The 20,342-nt window shown below is 39.1% G+C and overlaps 1 protein-coding gene across 15 annotated transcripts in view; it reads left to right on the top strand.

The window, feature by feature from the left end:
- Positions 1 to 14,366: 14,366 nt before the first annotated feature.
- LOC100337001 (ankyrin repeat domain-containing protein 26) overlaps positions 14,367 to 20,342 on the top strand; it is a 91,221-nt gene continuing 85,245 nt past the window's right edge. For 11 of the 15 annotated variants that reach the window (XR_009496884.1, XR_009496885.1, XR_009496882.1 and 8 more), the window contains exon 1: positions 14,367 to 14,735. Coding sequence is in view for 9 of the 15 variants with exons in the window: in XM_059892932.1 (XP_059748915.1) it covers positions 14,728 to 14,735 (8 nt within the window). In the remaining 6 variants the exon portion in view is untranslated. The remainder of the gene's footprint in view (positions 14,736 to 20,342) is intronic. The other 4 variants (XR_009496886.1, XM_059892934.1, XM_059892938.1 and 1 more) reach the window with 1 other exon arrangement.

The raw sequence follows: 20,342 nt of genomic DNA, 5'->3' as shown, positions 1-20,342 counted from the left end.
GTGGTGTCACCTGCATATCTGAGGTTACTGATATTTCTCCCGGCAATTTTGATTCCAGCTTGTGCTTCCTCCAGCCCAGTGTTTCTCATGATGTACTCTGCATAGAAGTTAAATAAGCAGCGCGACAATATACAGCCTTGACGTACTCCTTTTCCTATTTGGAACCAGTCTGTTGTTGCATGTCCAGTTCTAACTGTTGCTTCCTGACCTGCATACAGATTTCTCAAGAGGCAGGTCAGGTGGTCTGGTATTCCTATCTCTTTCAGAATTTTCCACAGTTTATTGTGATCCACAAAGGCTTTGGCATAGTCAATAAAACAGAAATAGATGCTTTTCTGGAACTTTCTTGCTTTTTCCATGATCCAGTGGATGTTGGCAATTTGATCTCTGGTTCCTCTGCCTTTTCTAAAACCAGCTTGAACATCTGGAAGTTCATGGTTCACATATTGCTGAAGCCTGGCTTGGAGAATTTTGAACATTACTTTACTAGCATGTGAGATGAGTGCAATTCTGTGGTAGTTCGAGCATTCTTTGGCATTGCCTTTCTTTGGGATTGGAATGAAAACTGACCTTTTCCAGTCCTGTGGCCACTGCTGAGTTTTCCAAATTTGCTGGCATATTGAGTGCAGCACTTTCACAGCATCATCTTTCAGGATTTGGAATAGCTCAACTGGAATTCCATCACCTCCTCGAGCTTTGTTCGTAGTGATGCTTTCTAAGGCCCACTTGACTTCACATTCCAGGATGTCTGGCTCTAGGTGAGTAATCATACCATTGTGATTATCTTGGTCGTGAAGCTCTTTTTTGTACAGTTCTTCTGTGTATTCTTTCCACCTCTTCTTAATATCTTTTGCTTCTGTTAGGTCCATACCATTTCTGTCCTTTATCGAGCCCATCTTTGCATGAAATGTTCCCTTGGTATCTCTAATTTTCTTGAAAAGATCTCTAGTCTTTCCTATTCTGTTGTTTCCTCTATTTCTTTGCATTGATTGCTGAGGAAAGCTTTCTTATCTCTTCTTGCTATTCCTTGAAACTCTGCATTCAGATGCTTATATCTTTCCTTTTCTCCTTTGCTTTTTGCTTCTCTTCTTTTGTAAGGCCTCCCCAGATAGCCATTTTGCTGTCTGAGGAGAACTTAGATAGATAATATTTATTTATCTGGCTGTGCTGGCCTTAGTTTCAGCATGCAGGATCTAGTTTCCTGACCAGGGGTCGAAGCCAGGCCCCTTTACTGAAACCACTGAGACCCAGCCACTGAACCACCATGGAAGTCTCGAGGTTTTAGGTTTTGCTTTTTATTCCCTTCAGTTTAACTGAAAACCTTTGCTTTCAGTAAAGGGGGCCTGGCTTCGACCCCTGGTCAGGAGACTAGATCCTGCATGCTGAAACTAAGGCCAGCACAGCCAGATAAATAAATATTAAAATAAATAAATCCTCTTCTTGGCATTTCTCAACTGCCATAATTCCAACTTGACTTGCATTTTTCACTTGTTCGCTCCTTTTCCTTTTACCCTTTTAAGAATTGGGCAATGAGAGAGAAATCTTGTTTATATAAATCATTTTTCATAAAATGAAAATGGGAATTTGTGAACAGCAGCAAGATTTATATTATGTTGTAAAATGCTTTTGTTATGTTTGAATTTTAAGACAAAGTCTACTTCCGAGGCAAATTTTGCTTTCCTGTGTTATTTTAGATTGGTTAGGAAAATAAAAGAAACTTAAGTGGGGGAAAATATTTGGAAAATGTTTTACCTTTAACAAGTGCAGCATTATTACAAATATCTTCTATGAACACATACAGGAACGTTTTACTCTCTAACGCTTGAGAAAAATCATGATTTAAAGTGAAATCTTAGACAATTTGGTACTTTCACTCAGGAAAGACTGGAGCTTCCAAATATGGAAAACTGAGCCCACCTGTGAGAATGGAGGGAGTTCCTGGCGGGGCTGCAGAGGTAGGACTTCATGTGCTTCCTGAAGAAAGAGCAGGAAAGGCAGCTTTGCCATCACCAGCTCCCCAGGTACAGCTGCAACCCTGACGAGCAGCTCCCCGGGGATGAGCGTGGAAGACCCCGAAGTGTACCTGGTGAACCAAGTGGTCACCAGCACAAGTGAATGCCCTTGCTGGGTGTCAAACATGACCTGACTCACCTAGCTGGATCTCAGAACCTGGGGTCCTGGAGGGCTCAGGGCTCCAGGCCTGCTGCCTCCCAGGCTCACTTGCACTCACCTAGCTCTCCGTGCTGAGCACTGGGTCTCCTTCCTCCTCTGCCCACTCCCAGTGGGGTACATTCCCTGAGCCCCTGTAAACAACCAGCCCACACATCACTTCACTCCCCGCAGGTCTTTATTTTTTGTGGGCTCTGAGCCGACTGCCCACTCCCAGGCATGTTCTAATGGGAAAATCTACCTTCTGGGGTAGAAGGGTGGCTGGGAGACAGAGCTTTGCTCTTTCTGTGGGTATCAACTTTTTTTACCCCACCCCCAGCCCCCGACTTGGGTTTGGAGTTGTTTCCATGGTAACAGGGCCTGATGGACACTATTCGGTTTACCTGTTTACATACTATTATAAATAAAACACTTGTAGGTTAAAAAAAATGTTTTGCAAATATTTTGTAAATAAAGTTAGTTGACTGATACCTTGTTCCTGGCTTCTATATTAGCATCATAGGAAAGGAGCTTTGCTGTGAGTGATAAATTCTGGCAAAAGACAGCATAGTGGAGAGCGATGTTGCCACTGACATCCATGACATTTGGGTCTGCACCATGCTCCAGCAGAAGAGTCGCACACTCCTCCTCTTGGCATTCTACAGCCTGTCAGAGATGTGCCAAGAAACAGAGTGTGAATTCTAGAAATTTAAAGTAAACAGTCCACAAGCTTCACCAGTTTGCTATATGTCAATGAGATAAATTCACTTTTAGTCTCAGGAATTAAATCACACCCATCTCATGTGGATATGGTTCGCTGTCCCATACCTTCATCAGCGCTGTCCTCTTTTCATTGTCACAGAGGTTAAGCAGGCATTTTCTCTCCAGGAGCAGAGTTACCACCACTGAATGGCCATTGGCACAGGCCAAGTGGAAGGCAGCCCTACAAAAGCAAGACCAGTTTTTGGGAAACTGTAGTGTTACTGTTTCAAAACAAACAATTGTTCATATGATTGAAAACATTCAATAGCATGCTATTCCTATCACTCTAAAACAAATATTTTGTTTTCTTCTGGAGAAATAACAGTATATATTAGCTTTAGCTCTTCTTACCACGGTAATGAAAGAACAGTTTACTTCAATAGAAGGACCTTGATATTTAGCTCATCTTGGGTTTGTATTTGACATTCACTCTGTCACTTATTGGCTGTTGCTCAGCCAGTCTGTGCCTCAATTTCCTCATCAACAAAATGGAGAGGGAGTAGTAGTTATCTCACAGGACACCACTATGATGCTTAAATGAGACCCATGCAAAGGATGGATCCAAGCAAACCATTCCTGGCACAGGTTAGCAGCTCAGTAATTGTTAGGTAATATGATCGTATTTATTACTATTCTACTATTTTACAAGGACAACATCTCAGTGAAGTCAAAGGATATGACACCTCTTTTGCAGATATATTTTGAGGATTAGAGACAACATTGTACTTCGATGATGCTAATATCCTCACTTTCTCACATTTTAATATCTCTGACATTGGAATGTAATTTATAATTCACAACATCTGTACAACTATAATTGGTATCAATTTTGTTTGTTCCTTGCTCATTTTTCCTATTGGTCTGAGTACCATAAGGTCTTTTTTGTCTAAGGTTGCTTTTTTCAAAGTATAGATGATGCATATTATATATTACAGGCACACAACATAGTGATTCTCAATTTTTACAGATTATACTCCATTTAAAGTTATTATAAGATATTGGCTATATTCTCCATTGTGTACAATATATCCTGGTAGCTTGCAGGATTTTAGTTCCGCCACCAGGGATTGAACTCTGGGCCCAGAGCAGTGAGTCTTAACCATTGGACAGCCAAGCAATTCCCAATATTCCCTTGACTTCTGAAAAGGCTGAAAGAAGTCAGAAGATATCAATCCTCAAAAAAAATTCTAAAAAAATTGTGAGTGACAAATTATTTTTATCTGTGCCTCATTCCTATTGGTGCCAAAAAGACAAGCCCTGTCTGCTAATCTGACTTGCCTATAGACAGCTTGATCTACAGAGAGTTTTAAATTTTATGTGTTGTTAAAATGTTAATTCAACCTCCATATTTCTTTTCCTTTTTTGTGCTGAAATCCAGGAAATTCCAGAATTCTTGCCTTTGAAACCATTCTTAGAAAGGTCTTTGGGGTGTTAGGGAGGCTCACAAGGAAGGGGATATATGTATACTTAGAACTGATCTATGATGTTATACGGAGAAGGCAATGGCACCCAACTCCAGCACTCTTGCCTGGAAAATTCCATGGACGGAGGAGCCTGGTGGGCTGCAGTCCATGGGGTTGCACAGAATCAGACATGACTGAAGCGACTTAGCAGCAGCAGCAGCAGCAGCATGATGTTATACAGCAGAAAACAACACAACATTGTAAAGCAATTATTCTCCAATTAAAAAAAATAATTAAGGTTAAGAAAGGGTAGAAAGAGAAAAAAGAGAAGGTCTCAGTCAGCAGAAAAAAAAATGTATAAATAGGAATTTGAATTTTCTTCTGGCACTTTTCTCACTGTGCATATTTAAAATGTTTGATCCATATTCCATCTGAAATTTTTGGTGAAATAAAAATTCAGTTACTTTTCATTTTACAAGGTTATTTATACACTGTCTACACATAATTTATCTTTTCTAACAGAAAATATCATCAGTATCAAGTTCTAAAGTATTACATACATTTGGGTGTTTGGGCATTTTCTATTCTGTTCCATTCATTTATCAATTCCCTTTTCTGTTGTCAGTAAATGAATACTTTGTGGCCACTTAAGGCATATTTTGACATCAAGAGGGCAAGTCTTAGTCTACTATGTACAATTTTAATTTCATCACAACAATTAAAGACAGCGTATGTAACCCAAAACGTTTTAAACTATGATATGTTGATTTTGTTTAAATATAGAAAGACCATGCATCCTAAGAAAATGTCTTCCTATTCAAGGACATAGCCAGCTTCCCTACTTCAAAGCTGTCTTCTAAGGTCCTTCAGCAAAGAACATATATACCTAAGTGTACACTAATATAAAATGGATATTGAATTGTATCTGAGGAATTTTTAATCCAGAAGTTGACCTCTCATGGGAATTATTTTGCTCACTATGCAGTTTTCTGTAACATATAACCTTATGGTATAAAAACGTGTACATTAAAAATAAGATGCTGACACCATCAGAAATCTGTCCACTGCCATGATCCATGGATTGGCGATCCATGAAGAAGTGTTTTCATAAATCACATGAGAAAAAATGTGAGAGCCAGGAGGTTCCAGAAGATTTCTTGAAGCCTATAGAACTTGGGAGCTCTTACTCATGAGTACATCATGCTAACCCATGCAAATAAAAAGTAGGAGGAAGACAGAAAAAACAGATGCTATTCATGTTTCATTTTATTTCTGTGATTACTGACATTCAGTTAAATGACTTCAAAACCATCAGCAAAGTGCCCTATAAGGGGAATTACAAGTGGGTCTGAAACCAGCTAAGGCTTTCTGCCGACCATAAATTCTGTGGGGTGCTGGATCCCAGGAAGGTGTCGAAGAGCCTTGGAGGGGAAACTCACAGGAGGGACCCCTGCCAGCCCCTTCCACCTTGCTTACCTGTTCATCTTCTCCCTGTCATTCAGGCCATTCTTCCCGAGCAACAGAACCTGCTGCACTTTGACTACGTTGCCTGCACTGGCAGCTTTGTGGATCTCTCCGAGGTCCTTGTCTTGGATGCCGTACCCGGGCTGGAAGTTGATTCTATAACTGCTGTCTCTCACCTGGTTGATGGAGGAGCCAAAGGGCAAGATGCCCTTCTTACTCCTGAAGCCAAAATTCTTCATCCCAGAGCGTACAAGCTCCAAACACACCTCACCTCCCCTCAACTCTACACAGTCTCCTAAACCCAACATGAGCACTAGAGTTAAGCCAGAGCAGTCCCACCACAACCTCCCAGCTGGGAAGCTCAATGGTTTGGAATCTTTCATCCCAGAATGATCGTTGCTAAGCGACACCTAGAAACACATTGCCCATGTGCACAGAGGCTTGGCATGCCATACTGCCCAACGTGCATGTGTAAGAACTGGAAGTTCATTTTCTGAAAGGAACAAACGATATCAATAAACCCTTACCTAAACTAAGAAGGAAAGACAGGAAACTGAAATAAACACAGAAATCAAAGCAACATTATAACTATGTAACTGTCAAAATAACCAGACTACCCAAAGCAATCTACAAATTCAGTGCAACTTCTATCAAATTACCAATGGCATTTTTCACAGAACTAGAACAAAAAAATTGTACAGTGTATATGGAAACAAAAGGCCCCAAATAGCCAAAGCAATCTTGAGAAAGAAAAGCAACAGCTGACAGAATCAGGTACCCTGACTTCAGCCTACTCTGCAAGCTTCAGTAATTAAAACATTGGTCCTATCACAAAAACAGAAATGATCAATGGAATAAGACAGAAAGTCCAGAGAGAAACCTATGCACCTATGGTCAATTAATCTATGATAAAGGAGGCAAAACTATACAAAGGAGAATATAGCCTCTTCAATAGGTGGTGCTGAGAAAACTCAACAGCTACATGTGTAAGAAGGATATTAGAACACTCCTTTACATCATACACAAAAATAAACTCATGATGGACTAAAGACCTAAATATAAGGAAAAGCCCTATAATACTCTAGGAGGAGAATATAGGCAGAACACTCTCTGGCATAAATTACACAGTATCTTCTTTCATCCACCTCTTAGAATAATGAAAATAAAAATGGAAATCAGCAAATGGGATCTAATTAAACTTAAAAGCTTTGGCACAATGCAGGAAATCATAAACAAGATAGACTACAACCCACACAATGGACAACAATATTTGCAAATGATGCAGCTGACAAGGGATTAATCTCCAACATATTCAAACACCTCAAAGAGCTCAATATTAAAAACCAAACAACCCAATCACAAAATGAGTATAAGATCTAAATATACTTTTCTCTAAAGAACACCTACAGACGACCAAAAACCACATGAAATGATGCTCAGAAAGGATGCTCCACATCACTAATTATTAGAGAAATGCAGAAATACTACAATGAAGTACCATTTCACACCAATCAGAATAGCCACCATCAAAAAGTCTACAAACAATAAATGCTGGAGAGAGTGTGGATAAAAGGGAACCCTCCTACACTGCATATGGATGTAACTAGGTACACTCACTGTGGAGAGCTCTATGGAGGTTTCTTCAAAAACTAACTGTAGACTTGCCATATGATTCCGCAATTTCAGTCCTGGGCATATATCTGGAGAAAACCATAATTCAAATAGACACATGCACCCCAATATTCACTGCAGAACTATTGACAATAGACAAGACATGGAAGCAACCTAAGTGTCCATCAACAGAAGAATGGATAAAGAAGATGCAGTATATACACACACAAACATACCACACACACCACACACACACACACACACACACACAATGGAGTATTTCTCAGCTATAAAAAGAAGGAAATAATGCCATTTGAGGCAACACAGATGGATCTCGAAATTACAATACTAAGTGAAGTAACTCAGAGAAAAACAAATATCATCACTTACATGTGGAATCTAATCAAAATAAGCTCATTTACAAAACAGAAACCAACTCACAGATCTCAAAATCAAATTATGGTTATGAAAGAGAAACATGAGGGGAGGGAAAAATTAGGAGATTGCAGTTAATATACAGACACTATTTTCCAATAGTCAGATATGGATATGAGAGTTGGACCATAAAGAAGGCTGAGTGCCAAAGAACTGATGCTTTTGAACTGTGGTGTTGGAGTAGACTCATGAGAGTCCTTGGACTGCAAAGAGATTAATCCAGTCAATCCTAAAGGAAATCAAACCTGAATATTCCTCAGAAGGACTGAGGCTGAAGCTCCAATACTTCGGCCACCTGATGTGAGAGCTGACTCATCAGAGAAGATCCTGACACTGGAAAAGATTGAAGGCAGGAGGAGAAAGGGGATGAGATGGTTGGATAGCATCACTGACTCAATAGATAAGAATTTGAGCTAACTCCACAAGATAGTGGAGGACAGAGGAGTCTGGCGGGCAGACTTTCTGGTCGCAGAAAGTCAGACATGACTGAGTGACCAACACTTTCATTCTGAATATGGAAAACTTCACAGTGCTGGTTTTAAAATCTGCTTAAAATTAAGTTAGGTGGAGAGAAAATACTTAGTATCACAAGTACTTAGATACTACTGCTTAAAAGTAATATTAATACTACTTAAAAGTAGCATTTTTAAAATACCATATAAATTTTCATCATACACACAAAAATATTTCCCTTTAATAAAGACTTTCTCATCATGTTTAATGGGAAACAACTAAAATTTCATGAAAACAGTCCAGAAGGGAAATTTTTACTATTTATCTTTCAGATCATATATTTTTTCTTCAAAACCTGTACATGTTCTTGTGATGTTTTCAAAAGTAGGTCCTGATACAGGTTTGACGCATCTGTAGATCCTAAAGGAGACACGCCATAGGATTCAGATTCAAATTCAGCACCATCTGGAAAGAAAAAGGATTACATTCTTTACCTAAAATACTTGAGTTAACTAAGTATTAGTTTAAAAAAAAACTGAGATATTTCTAAGTGTTCTGAAAAATGGAACATATTTAGAGAAACAAAATACAAGATTACAATTACATAATCTGCCCTTGGTCCCACATGTGGCTGTCAGAGCTTCTGGTTTTCTCATTCTTCATTCATTTATTCAATAACTATATACAAAGGTGCTGTGACAAACACTGGCATTACAAGATGAAGGTGATCCAGTCCACTCTGAAAAATGATATCCCATAAACTGGAAAAACAGACAATTTCCATGCAGAGTCATAAATACTAAGATATAAAAGACGGCACAAGGGACAGCCAGCTTTGTGTCAATACTGTCAGCTTTTTGGTGGAGGTGCTGAGGAAGTAGATACATGAAGGACAGGAAAAAAGTACAGGCGATAGAGGGGAGAAGCATGCACAAAGACCAGAGGTGAGGAAGCACACCTGTGGGATCCTACAGTCTGTCTGGTTAGATGCAGAGCTAAGGGGCAGAAGAGGGTGGTAAAGAGATAAGGCCAAATACTTTGGCAGGACCCATATGGATGTGGTTGGTTGGTTTTTTCCTGAGGATAAACTAGTGACAAAATCAATGTCTGGGAAACTTTAAGGTCACCCACCAAGTGACAGCGACACAGACTTGATTGCTTGAGTCTGGGTTTCCTAGCCTTAAGGACTACAGAAACTTGACAATTTGATGAACTCCATGTTTTCTGAGAATACTGTTAGGGTGCAGGCAGATAGTTCTACAGAGATGGCAGAAGTAGAGGCAAGATATAGCCGGGAAGAAAAAGAAATATATATTGTCTTGATGACTACAGCTTTGTGGTAGAGTCTGAAGTCAGGCAGGTTGATTCCTCCAGTTCCATTCTTCTTTCTCAAGATTGTTTTGGTTATTTAAGATTTTTGGGGTTTCCATACAAATTGTGAAATTATATGTTCTAAGTCTGTGAAAAATCCATTGGCATCTTAATAGGGATTTCACTGAATCTATAGATTGCTTTGGGTAGTATACTCATTTTCACTATATTGATTCTTTCAATCCATAAACAACATATATTTCTCCATCTATTTATGTCATCTTTGATTTCTTTCGTAAGTGTTTTATAGTTTTTATTTTATTTTTATTTTATTTTTAAACTTTAAAATATTATATTGGTTTTGCCAAATATCGAAATGAATCCGCCACAGGTATACATGTGTTCCCCATCCTGAACCCTCCTCCCTCCTCCCTCCGCATACCATCCCTCTGGGTCATCCCAGTGCACCCAGCCCCAACTTATTTAAAATTAAATTTATTTCTAAGTATTTCATTTTCATTGCAATGGTGAATGGGATTGTTTTCTTCATTTCTCAGTTTTCTCATTGTTAACGTATAGGAGTGCAAGGGATTCAGTTCAATTCAGTTCAGTCGCTCAGTCGTGTCCGACTCTTTGCGACCCCATGAATCGCAGCATGCCAGGCCTCCCTGTCCATCACCAACTCCGGGAGTTCACTCAGACTCATGTCCATCGAGTCAGTGATGCCATCCAGCCATCTCATCCTCTGTCATCCCCTTCTCCTCCTGCCCCCAATCCCTCCCAGCATCAGAGTCTTTTCCAATGAGTCAACTCTTCGCATGAGGTGGCCAAAGTACTGGAGTTTCAGCTTCAGCATCATTCCCTCCAAAGAAATCCCAGGGCTGATCTCCTTCAGAATGGACTGGTTGGATCTCCTTGCAGTCCAAGGGACCCTCAAGAGTCTTCTCCAACACCACAGTTCAAAAGCATCAATTCTTTGGCCCTCAGCTTTCTTCACAGTCCAACTCTCACATCCATACATGACCACTGGAAAATAGACCATAGCCCTGACTAGACGGACCTTTGTTGGTAAAGTAATGTCTCTGCTTTTCAATATGCTATCTAGGTTGGTCATAACTTTCCTTCCAAGGAGTAAGCGTCTTTTAATTTCATGGCTGCAATCACCATCTGCAGTGATTTTGGAGCCCCCCAAAATAAAGTCTGACACTGTTTCCACTGTTTCCCCATCTATTTCCCATGAAGTGATGGGACCAGATGCCATGATCTTCGTTTTCAGAATGTTGAGCTTTAAGCCAACTTTTTCACTCTCCACTTTCACTTTCATCAAGAGGCTTTTTAGTTCCTCTTCACTTTCTGCCATAAGGGTGGTGTCATCTGCATATCTGAGGTTATTGATACTTCTCCCAGCAATCCTGATTCCAGCTTGTGCTTCTTCCAGCCCAGCGTTTCTCATGATGTACTCTGCATATAAGTTTAATAAGCAGGGTGACAATATACAACCTTGACGTACTCCTTTTCCTATTTGGAACCAGTCTGTTGTTCCATGTCCAGTTCTAACTGTTGCTTCCTGACATGCATATAGGTTTCTCAAAAGGCAGGTCAGGTGGTCTGGTATTCCCATCTCTTTCAGAATTTTCCACAGTTTATTGTGATACACACAGTCAAAGGCTTTGACATAGTCAATAAAGCAGAAATAAATGTTTTTCTGGAACTCTTTTGCTTTTTCCATGATCCAGTGGATGTTGTCAATTTGATCTCTGGTTCCTCCGCATTTTCTAAAACCAGCTTGAACATCTGGAAGTTCATGGTTCACATGGCTTGGAGAATTTTGAGCATTACTTTACTAGCGTGTGAGATGAGTGCAATTGTGCGGTAGTTTGAGCATTCTTTGGTATTGCCTTTCTTTGGGATTGGAATGAAAACTGACCTTTTCCAGTCCTGTGGCCACTGCTGAGTTTTCCAAATTTGCTGGCATATTGAGTGCAGCACTTTCACAGCATCATTTTTCAGGATTTGAAAAAGCTCAACTGGAATTCCATCACCTCCACTAGCTTTGTTCGTAGTGATGCTTTCTAAGACCCACTTGACTTCTCATTCCAGGATGTCTGGCTCTAGGTGAGTGATCACACCATCATGATTATCTTGGTTGTGAAGCTCTTTTTTGTACAGTTCTTCTGTGTATTCTAGCCACCTCTTCTTAATATCTTCTGCTTCTGTTAGGTGCATACCATTTCTGTCCTTTATCGAGCCCATCTTTGCATGAAATGTTCCCTTGGTATCTCTAATTTTCTTGAAGAGATTTCTAGTCTTTCCCATTCTGTTGTTTTCCTCTATTTCTTTGCATTGATTGCTGAGAAAGGCTTTCTTATCTCTCCTTGCTCTTCTTTGGAACTCTGCATTTAGATGCTTATATCTTTCCTTTTCTCCTTTGCTTTTTGCTTCTCTTCTTTTCACAGCTATTTGTAAGGCCTCCTCAGACAGCCATTTTGCTTTTTTGCATTTCTTTTCCATGGGGATGGTCTTGATCCCTGTCTCCTGTACAGTGTCACGAATGTTACTTTTAGGCATATTTAAAACCCAGCACTGTTAAGTTTTCCAATTTCAAATTCAAAGTGTTAGTCACTCAGTCATGTCTGACTCTGTGACCAATGGACTGCAGCCTGCCAGACTCCTCTGTCCTCCACTATCTTGTGGAGTTAGCTCAAATTCATATCTATCGAGTCAGTGATGCTGTCCAACCATCTCATCCTCTGTTGTCCCTTTTCTCCTCCTGCCTTCAATCTTTCTCAGCATCAGGGTCTTCTCTGATAAGTGAGCTCTTCACATCAAGTGGCTGAAGTACTGGAGCTTCAGCCTCAGCATCAGTCCTTCTGATGAATATTCAGAATTGATTTCCTTTAGGATTGACTGGTTTAATCCCTTTGCAGTCCAAGGACTCTCACGAGTCTACTCCAACACCACAGTTTAAAAGCATCAATCCTTCAGCACTCAGCCTTCTTTATGGTTCAACTCTCATATAGCTATACATCACTACTGGAAAAATAGTATCTATGTTTTAACCCCAATCTCCTAATTTATCCCTCCCCTCATGTTTCCCCTTTCATAAACATAATTTGATTTTGAGATCTGTGAGTTGGTTTTGTTTTGTAAATAAACTTATTTTGATTAGATTCCACAAGTAAGTGATGTGATATTTGTTTTTCTCTGAGTTACTTCACTTAGTATTGTAATTTTGAGATCCTTCTGTGTTGCTGCAAATGGCATTATTTCATTCTTTTTATAGCAGAGTTGTATTCCATTGTGTGTGTGTGTGTGTGTGTACACTGCATCTTCTTCATCCATTCTTCTGTTGGTGGACACTTAGATTGCTTCTGTGTCTTGGCTATTGTCAATAGCTCTGCAGTGAACTTTGGGGTGCATGTACCTAATTGAATTATGGTTTTCTCCAGATATATGCCAAGGACTGGGATTGCTGAATCATATGGCAAGTTTATAGTTAGTTTTTAAAGAAACCTCATAGAGTTCTCCACAGTGGGTGTACCTACTTATATTCCATAAACAGTGTAGGAGGGTTCCCTTTTCTCCACACTCACTCAAGAATTTATTGTTCGTAGATTTTTTGGTGATGGTTATTCTGATTGGTGTGAAATGATACCTCATTGTAGTATTTCTGCATTTCTCTAATAATTAGTGATGCAGAGCATCCTTTCTGAACATCTTTTCACGTGCTTTTTGGTCGTTGTAGGTGTTCTTTACAGAAATGTATATTTAGATCCTACACTCATTTTGTGATCAGGTTGTTTGTTTTTTGATATTGAGCTCTTTGAGCTGTTTGAAAATGTCGGAGATTAATCTCTTGTTAGTTGCATCGTTTGCAAATATTGTTGCCCATTATGTGGGTTGTGGTCTGTCTTGTTTATGATTTCCTACACTGTGCCAAAGCATTTAAGTTTGATTAAATCCCATTTGCTTATTTCTATTTTTATTTTCATTTTTCTAAGAGGTGGATGAAAAAAGATACTGCTGTAATTTAGGTCAGAGAGTATTGTGCCTATATTTTCCTCTAAGAGTTTTATAGGGCCTGTCCTTATATTTAAGTCTTTAGTCCATTTCGAGTTTGTTTCTGTGTATGATGTTAGGGAGTGTTCTAATTTCCTTATTATACCTGTAGCTGTTGAGTTTTTTTATCACCACTTGTTGAAGAGGCTGTCTTTGCGTCTTTGTATAGTCTTGCCTCCTTTATCATAGATTAATTGACCATTGGGCATAGGTTTCTCTCTGGACTTTCTGTTTTGTTTCATTGATCATTCAGTATATTTCTGTTTTTGTACTAGGACCAGTGTTTTGATTACTGAAGCTTGCAGAGTAGGCTCAAGTCAGGGTACCTGATTCTGTCAACTCTTGCTTCTCTTTCTCAAGGTTGCTTTGGCTATTTGGGGCCTTCTGTTTCCATATACACTGTAAAATTTTTTTTGTTCTGGTTCTGTGGAAAATTCCATTGGTAATTTGATAGAAATTGCAATGAATCTGTAGATTGTTTTGGGTAGTATAGTTATTTTGACAGTTATATAGTTTTAATGTCACTTTGATTTCTGTGTTTATTTCAGTTTCCTGTCTTTCCCTCTTAGTTTAGGTAAGGGGTTATTGATACTGTTTGTTTCTTTCAGAAAATGAACTTATAGTTCTTGCACATGCACCCTTGTCAGTCTGGCACGCCAAGCCTCTGTGCACATGGGCAATGTGTTTCTAGGTGTCGCTTAGCAACGATCATTCTGGGATAAAAGATTCTAAACTGTTGAGCTTCCCAGTTGGGAGGTTGTGGCAGGACTGCTCTGGCTTACCTCTTAGTGTTTGTGTGGGTTTAGAGGACTCTGAAGAGCTGAGGGGGAGGTGAGGTGTGTTGGAGTTTGTAGACTCTGCGATGAAGAAGAGTTTTGGCTTCAGGAGTTAAGAAGGGCATCTCGCCCTTTGGCTCCTCCGTCAACCCAGTGAGAGACAGCTGTCATAGAATCAACTTCCAGCCCGGGTACTGCATCCGAGACAAGGACCTCGGAAAGATCCACAAAGCTGCCAGTGCAGGCAACGTAGCCAAAGTGCAGCAGGTTCTGTTGCCCAGGAGGAATGGCCTGAATGACAGAAGATGAATAGGTAAGCGGGGTGGAAGGGCCTGGCAGGGGTCCCTCCTGTGAGTTTCCCCTCCAAGGCTCTTCGACACCTTCCTGGGATCCAGCACCCCACAGAATTTATGATCAGCAGAAAGCCTTAGCTGGTTTCAGACCCACTTGTAATTCCCCTTATAGGGCACTTTGCTGATGGTTTTGAAGTCATTTAACTGAATGTCAGTAATCACAGAAATGAAATGAAACATGAATAGCATCTGTTTTTTCTGTCTTCCTCCTACTTTTTATTTGCATGGGTTAGCATGATGTACTCATGAGTAAGAGCTCTCAAGTTCTATAGCCTTCAAGAAATCTTCTGGAACCTCCTGGCTCTCACATTTTTTCTCATGTGATTTATGAAAACACTTCTTCATGGATCGCCAATCCATGGATCATGGCAGTGGACAGATTTCTGATGGTGTCAGCATCTTATTTTTAATTTACATAGTTTTATACCATAAGGTTATATGTTACAGAAAACTGCATAGTGAGCAAAATAATTCCCATGAGAGGTCAACTTCTGGATTAAAAATTCCTCAGATACAATTCAATATCCGTTTTATATCAGTGTACACTTAGGTGTATATGTTCTTTGTTGAAGGACCTTAGAAGACAGCTTTGAAGTAGGAAGCTTGCTGTGTCCTTGAATAGGAAGACATTTTCTTAGGATATATGGTTTTTCTATACTTAAACCAAATCAATATATCATGATTTTAAACATTTTGGATTACATATGCTGTCTTTAATTATTGTGATGAAATTAAAATTGTACATAGTAGACTAAGACTTGCTCTTCATGATATAAAAATGTGCCGTAAGTGCCCACAAAATATTCATTCACTAACAACTGTAAAGGGCATAGATAAATGAATGGAACAGAATAGAAAATGCCCAAACACCCAAATGTAGGTAAAACTTTAGAACTTGATACTGATGATATTTTCTATTAGGAAAGATAAATTGTATATAGATGGTGGAGAAATAACCTGATAAAAGAGAAAAGTAACTAGATTTTTATCTCATCAAAAAGTTTCAGATGGAGTGTGGATCAAACATTTTAAATATGCACAGTGAGAAAAGTACCAGAAGAAATCTCAAATTCTTATTTATATATTTTTTTTCCTGCTGACAGAGACCTTATTTTTCCCTTTACTATTGTTTCTTAACTTTAATTTTTTAAATTGGAGAATAATTGCTTTACAATGTTGTGTTGTTTTCTGCTGTATAACATCATAGATCAGTTCTAAGTATACATATTTCCCCTTCCTTGTGAGCCTCCTTCCCACCCCAAAGACCTCACTAAGAATTATTTCAAAAGCAAGAATTCTTGAGTTTCCTGGATTTTGGCACACACAAAAAAAGGAAAAGAAATCTGGAGATTGAATTAACATTTTAACAACTCAAAAAAATGTAAAACTCTGTGTCAATCAAGCTGTCTATAGGCAAGTCGGATTAGCAGACAGGGTTGATCTTTTTGGCAGTAATAGGAATGTAGTACAGATAAAAATAATTTGTTGCTTTCAATTTTTTTTAGAATTTTTTTTGAAGATTTATATCTTCTGACAACCTTATCTGAAATGATCTAAGAATTTGGTAGTTGTTTTTCATATTAGTGTTAAAATATTATTTATCACAATTTTAATACATAGCATTCGCCAACTGATTTCTGAATATAAAGAAAAGAGACCTGAAACTTCTCCTGAAAATAGCAACCCAGGTACATCATCTGATACCTAATTACTCTTGGTGATTCTACCATAGATAAAGTAGGAGTGAGGAAGTTTCAATAATGAAAGAACTATGAAAAAATTGGTGTAAATTGCATATGTGTTTTATTTTCTAAATTACTTTTTTAATACTCTAGTATTCATAATTATTTAAGAGGTTAATTATAGGTGATTTAACATCAAAGACAGTATTGTCTGAAAAGAAATCCATGTATTTAATATGGCCCCTAAAGTCCTATATTAGATCTTTGTGTAAATAAGAAAAAAATTTTTTAACTTAGTATGATGTATATTTCATCTATAGTCCTATATCAAATTGGACTTCTTATGAAACTGAACATTCATTTTTAGAAATAGTTTGCATTTAGTGAATGAATAGTTAGTAGTTACTGTGTAGTGATTAGTCTCACTAAAATAGTTACCATCATTAAAACTGAGAACCTGAATAATCCCTTCCTGGTAGGATAAGAAATGATAAACAAAAGAACTGCAAAGCAGAGCCAGTGTGCAGCATAATAGTGAGAGATTATTTCTGAAAGATACCTACCAACAGTACAGAAGGCGGAAAAGCAACGCCTGGTTGAGAGCCAGTTGTTTTGCCTATTGCGTACCAAGCAGGTCTCTATTAGCAACTTCATTCCTTACAGATCCAAAGAGAGTGAGGTAGGTTGACGTCATTAGGACCAGATGTTTTCTTCTGTGTGTTAGATAATTGTCATGACAGTATAGTTTTGTAAGAACAAGATGTTCTCTTGCCATCAGTTAAAAGATTATCATAATAGATATTCAAATAGATCAACTTGGGACTCTGCAGGTTCTACTAAAAGCACAAAAAATACTTCGGATTAACAAAAACAGCATTAGGCCTGCTCAATGTGGCACATTGCACAGGGTGTCTGAGGACACCTTTAACTGAGTAGACCTCTGTCTAATCAAAGGGGGCTTCCCAGATGGCTCACTAGTAAAGAATCCACCTGCCAATGCAGGAGATATGGTTTGATCCCTGTGTCGGTAAGATCCCCTGGAGAAGGAAACAGCAATCCACTCCAGTACTTTTGCCTGGGAAATCCCATTGGCAGAAGAGCCTGGTGAGATGCAGTCCATGGGGTTGCAAGAGTCAGACACGACTTGGTAACTGAACAACAAAAACATCTATCAAAGAACTGTAGGTTGGTTTAATACATTAGTCAGAGGTAATACAGAGATGACAGAGTCTTGGTCTTCAATACATTCAAAATAGAAAAGAGTTGTCTCTGGTTAATTTCTGTATTTTTCTAAACAACATTTTCAAAGAAAACATGCCTATTTAGTTGTTCACTTGTTCACTAAACAGATAACTTTCAAGAGTCTCTTATGTACTAAGCATTGTTCTGATGTCACAGGGTGCAAACATTTAAAAATCACTGCCCCTGCTCTCCAGGCTCAAGCTTGCAGTGCTCTTCTCCCCTGGAGTCACTGAATGTGAGTCACCCCTCCAGCATCAGATCATGACGACCCCTGGGAAATGTTGTCCAAAGGCACCAGAGTCCATGGCTCCCTCCATCCTTTCCTCCCTCCCCTTGTTCATCAGCTTAAAATGTGATGATGTATGACTTCCAAGCTGAAAAAGCATGATTTCTATAAACATTTGCCATATAATGGGGAGGATTGATATAATGATATCCCTCACTAGTACACAGCACTCTTTGGACCATCCTGCTCTATGTGGTCCAGATACTCTTGAGCAATGGAAGGAGAGAATCTCAAGAGATTCTTTTTAAGCATATTAGTGTGTGTGTGTGTATGTATGTATATATATATATATATATATATATATATATGTAAGTATTTAGACGTTTTTTAAAAGTTCAGCTTCTATGTACCCTACTGCATGCTCACCACTACAATTCCAGTCCCCATTCTCACAACCGAGTTGACTTCCTTTACCCGTTTGCCCTCCCCCACCTCCCTTTCAAGAGATTATCCTTTCTAAACCTGGAATCACTACATCTTTCATACTTCTCTTGCCCTTGGAAAGAGGGCCAAGAAGAGAAGACTTTGCTTCCTATGTTTTACCATGCTCTGAAGTTCAATGCCTGTAGACCAAGCTTCCCTGTGATCAGGCGTTTTCATTGTGAACTGAAGAGTCAGAGAAGTTGTCATGTCCCCAAAAGACACCTATAGTCTCTGTTCACTGCTCCAGGCAATGGAAGTCCAGAAATACTGTGCTGTTTAAGTGTGCTACTGTCAGTTTATAATACTGATTCTATCAATGGTCTAATATCATTTTCTGTCAGTCTCCTGGAGTTTGGTTAGGATTATGGTCATTGTAAATAGCAGTTCTTTCTTTGTGTTTTTGTTTTGCATTTGATGACTATAAAGGGGAGGAGTGGTTCTTAGGCATTAGTAACCTACGAGTATAGTACAATCACTGTTCCCTCTAGTGTGGCCTCCAGGTGTGGTTTGAAAGGAATACTTTTAAATCAAGCATCAGTCTTGAGGTTTTAATATTCTGTATTTTTCTTTTGTTGATTTAAAATGCATCTTGCTTTTTTCTTTAATATTGGATGAGAGTTCTGAAGAAGACTCTTTAAGCAGGTAGGATTTTTAGGGTGTTTTAAATTATATGTTTAACTAAGGGAACATGGAGAAGAGAAACTAATGTTTGTTGAGCATTCTACTCTGGGTTAGACACTGCATTACGTGCTTATTTATGACCTCAGATTCATCACAGCAGCTTTGTAAAGTAGCTGTGTCCTGCTGCTGCTGCTACTAACTTGCTTCAGTCATGCCCGACTCTGTGCAACCCCATAGATGGCAGCCAACCAGGCTCCCCCGTCCCTGGGATTCTCCAGGCAAGAACACTGGAATGGGTTGCCATTTCCTTCTCCAATGCATGAAAGTGAAAACTGAAAGTGAAGTCGCTCAGTCGTGTCCGACTCTAGCTACCCCATGGACTGCAGCCCACCAGGCTCCTCCGTCCATGTTAGGCAACTCTGGTTTCAGGAGGTTAATGAATTGACCTGTGATTCCGCCGTTAAAATGAGTTGACCTGTGGTTTGACAGTTGGCATTCCTGGCTCCCACGTCTAATCCTATGTCCCTCAGCAGAGACTGAGAAGTACCCATATAGCACATAAGTTAAAGATAGATATAAATTAGTTCTTTGACTTGTCTACATTTTAAGTTTTGACATTGTAGGGAAACTCCATGTACTCTCTTTTAGAGTAAAGGAGAGAACTGGTGCCTTCTCAATAAGTGGTTTCCCTGCTGACGGACCTAGACTCCCCTTTTGGACAGACTCAGATTAGTCTCTGAACTGGGAACAGACAATGGAGGAGGAAAAGCCTATTCTTCCACTTTGTTTTAAGTCATCAGGTTTATTCCAATTTGGGCAAAAAAAATTATTTCAATCCATCAATTGGATTTTCTGTTCAGCTATTAGAACTTTTGGTGAAAACAGATTATTTTTAGGCTGTCACCCTCTGTTATGGAAACTAAGAATGAGTGTTAACTGGATATTTCATAGGTTGGGAGAGACGGAAGCAGAAATAGGTAATAAAAAACTTTTTTGGAGACTTGCCTGGGGCTGCAGTGGTTAAGATGGTTAATAAGACTTCTTTCAGTGTAGGCAGTGTGGGTTTGATATTCATTCAGGGAAGCCAAGATCTCACATGCCTCGGGGACAGACAGCCAAAAGAGAACATAGAAGCACCATTGGAACAAATTCAATAAAGACTTTAAAACTGGTCCACATCAAAAAATCTTTTTTTAAAAAAAAAGCTGTTTTAAAACAGGCCAAATTTTATTCATGTCAAGAAAGTTCATTTAATATATAAAAAACTTTCACTTGTTTTGTTGTTGTTCAAAGAAATGAACTCACTCATTTTT

Source organism: Bos taurus, chromosome 13 (genome assembly GCF_002263795.3).
Source record: "Bos taurus isolate L1 Dominette 01449 registration number 42190680 breed Hereford chromosome 13, ARS-UCD2.0, whole genome shotgun sequence".
Classification (NCBI taxonomy): Eukaryota; Metazoa; Chordata; class Mammalia; order Artiodactyla; family Bovidae; genus Bos; species Bos taurus.
Note: the sequence above shows the minus strand (reverse complement) of the source record. Positions and strands in the feature narration are given on the sequence as shown.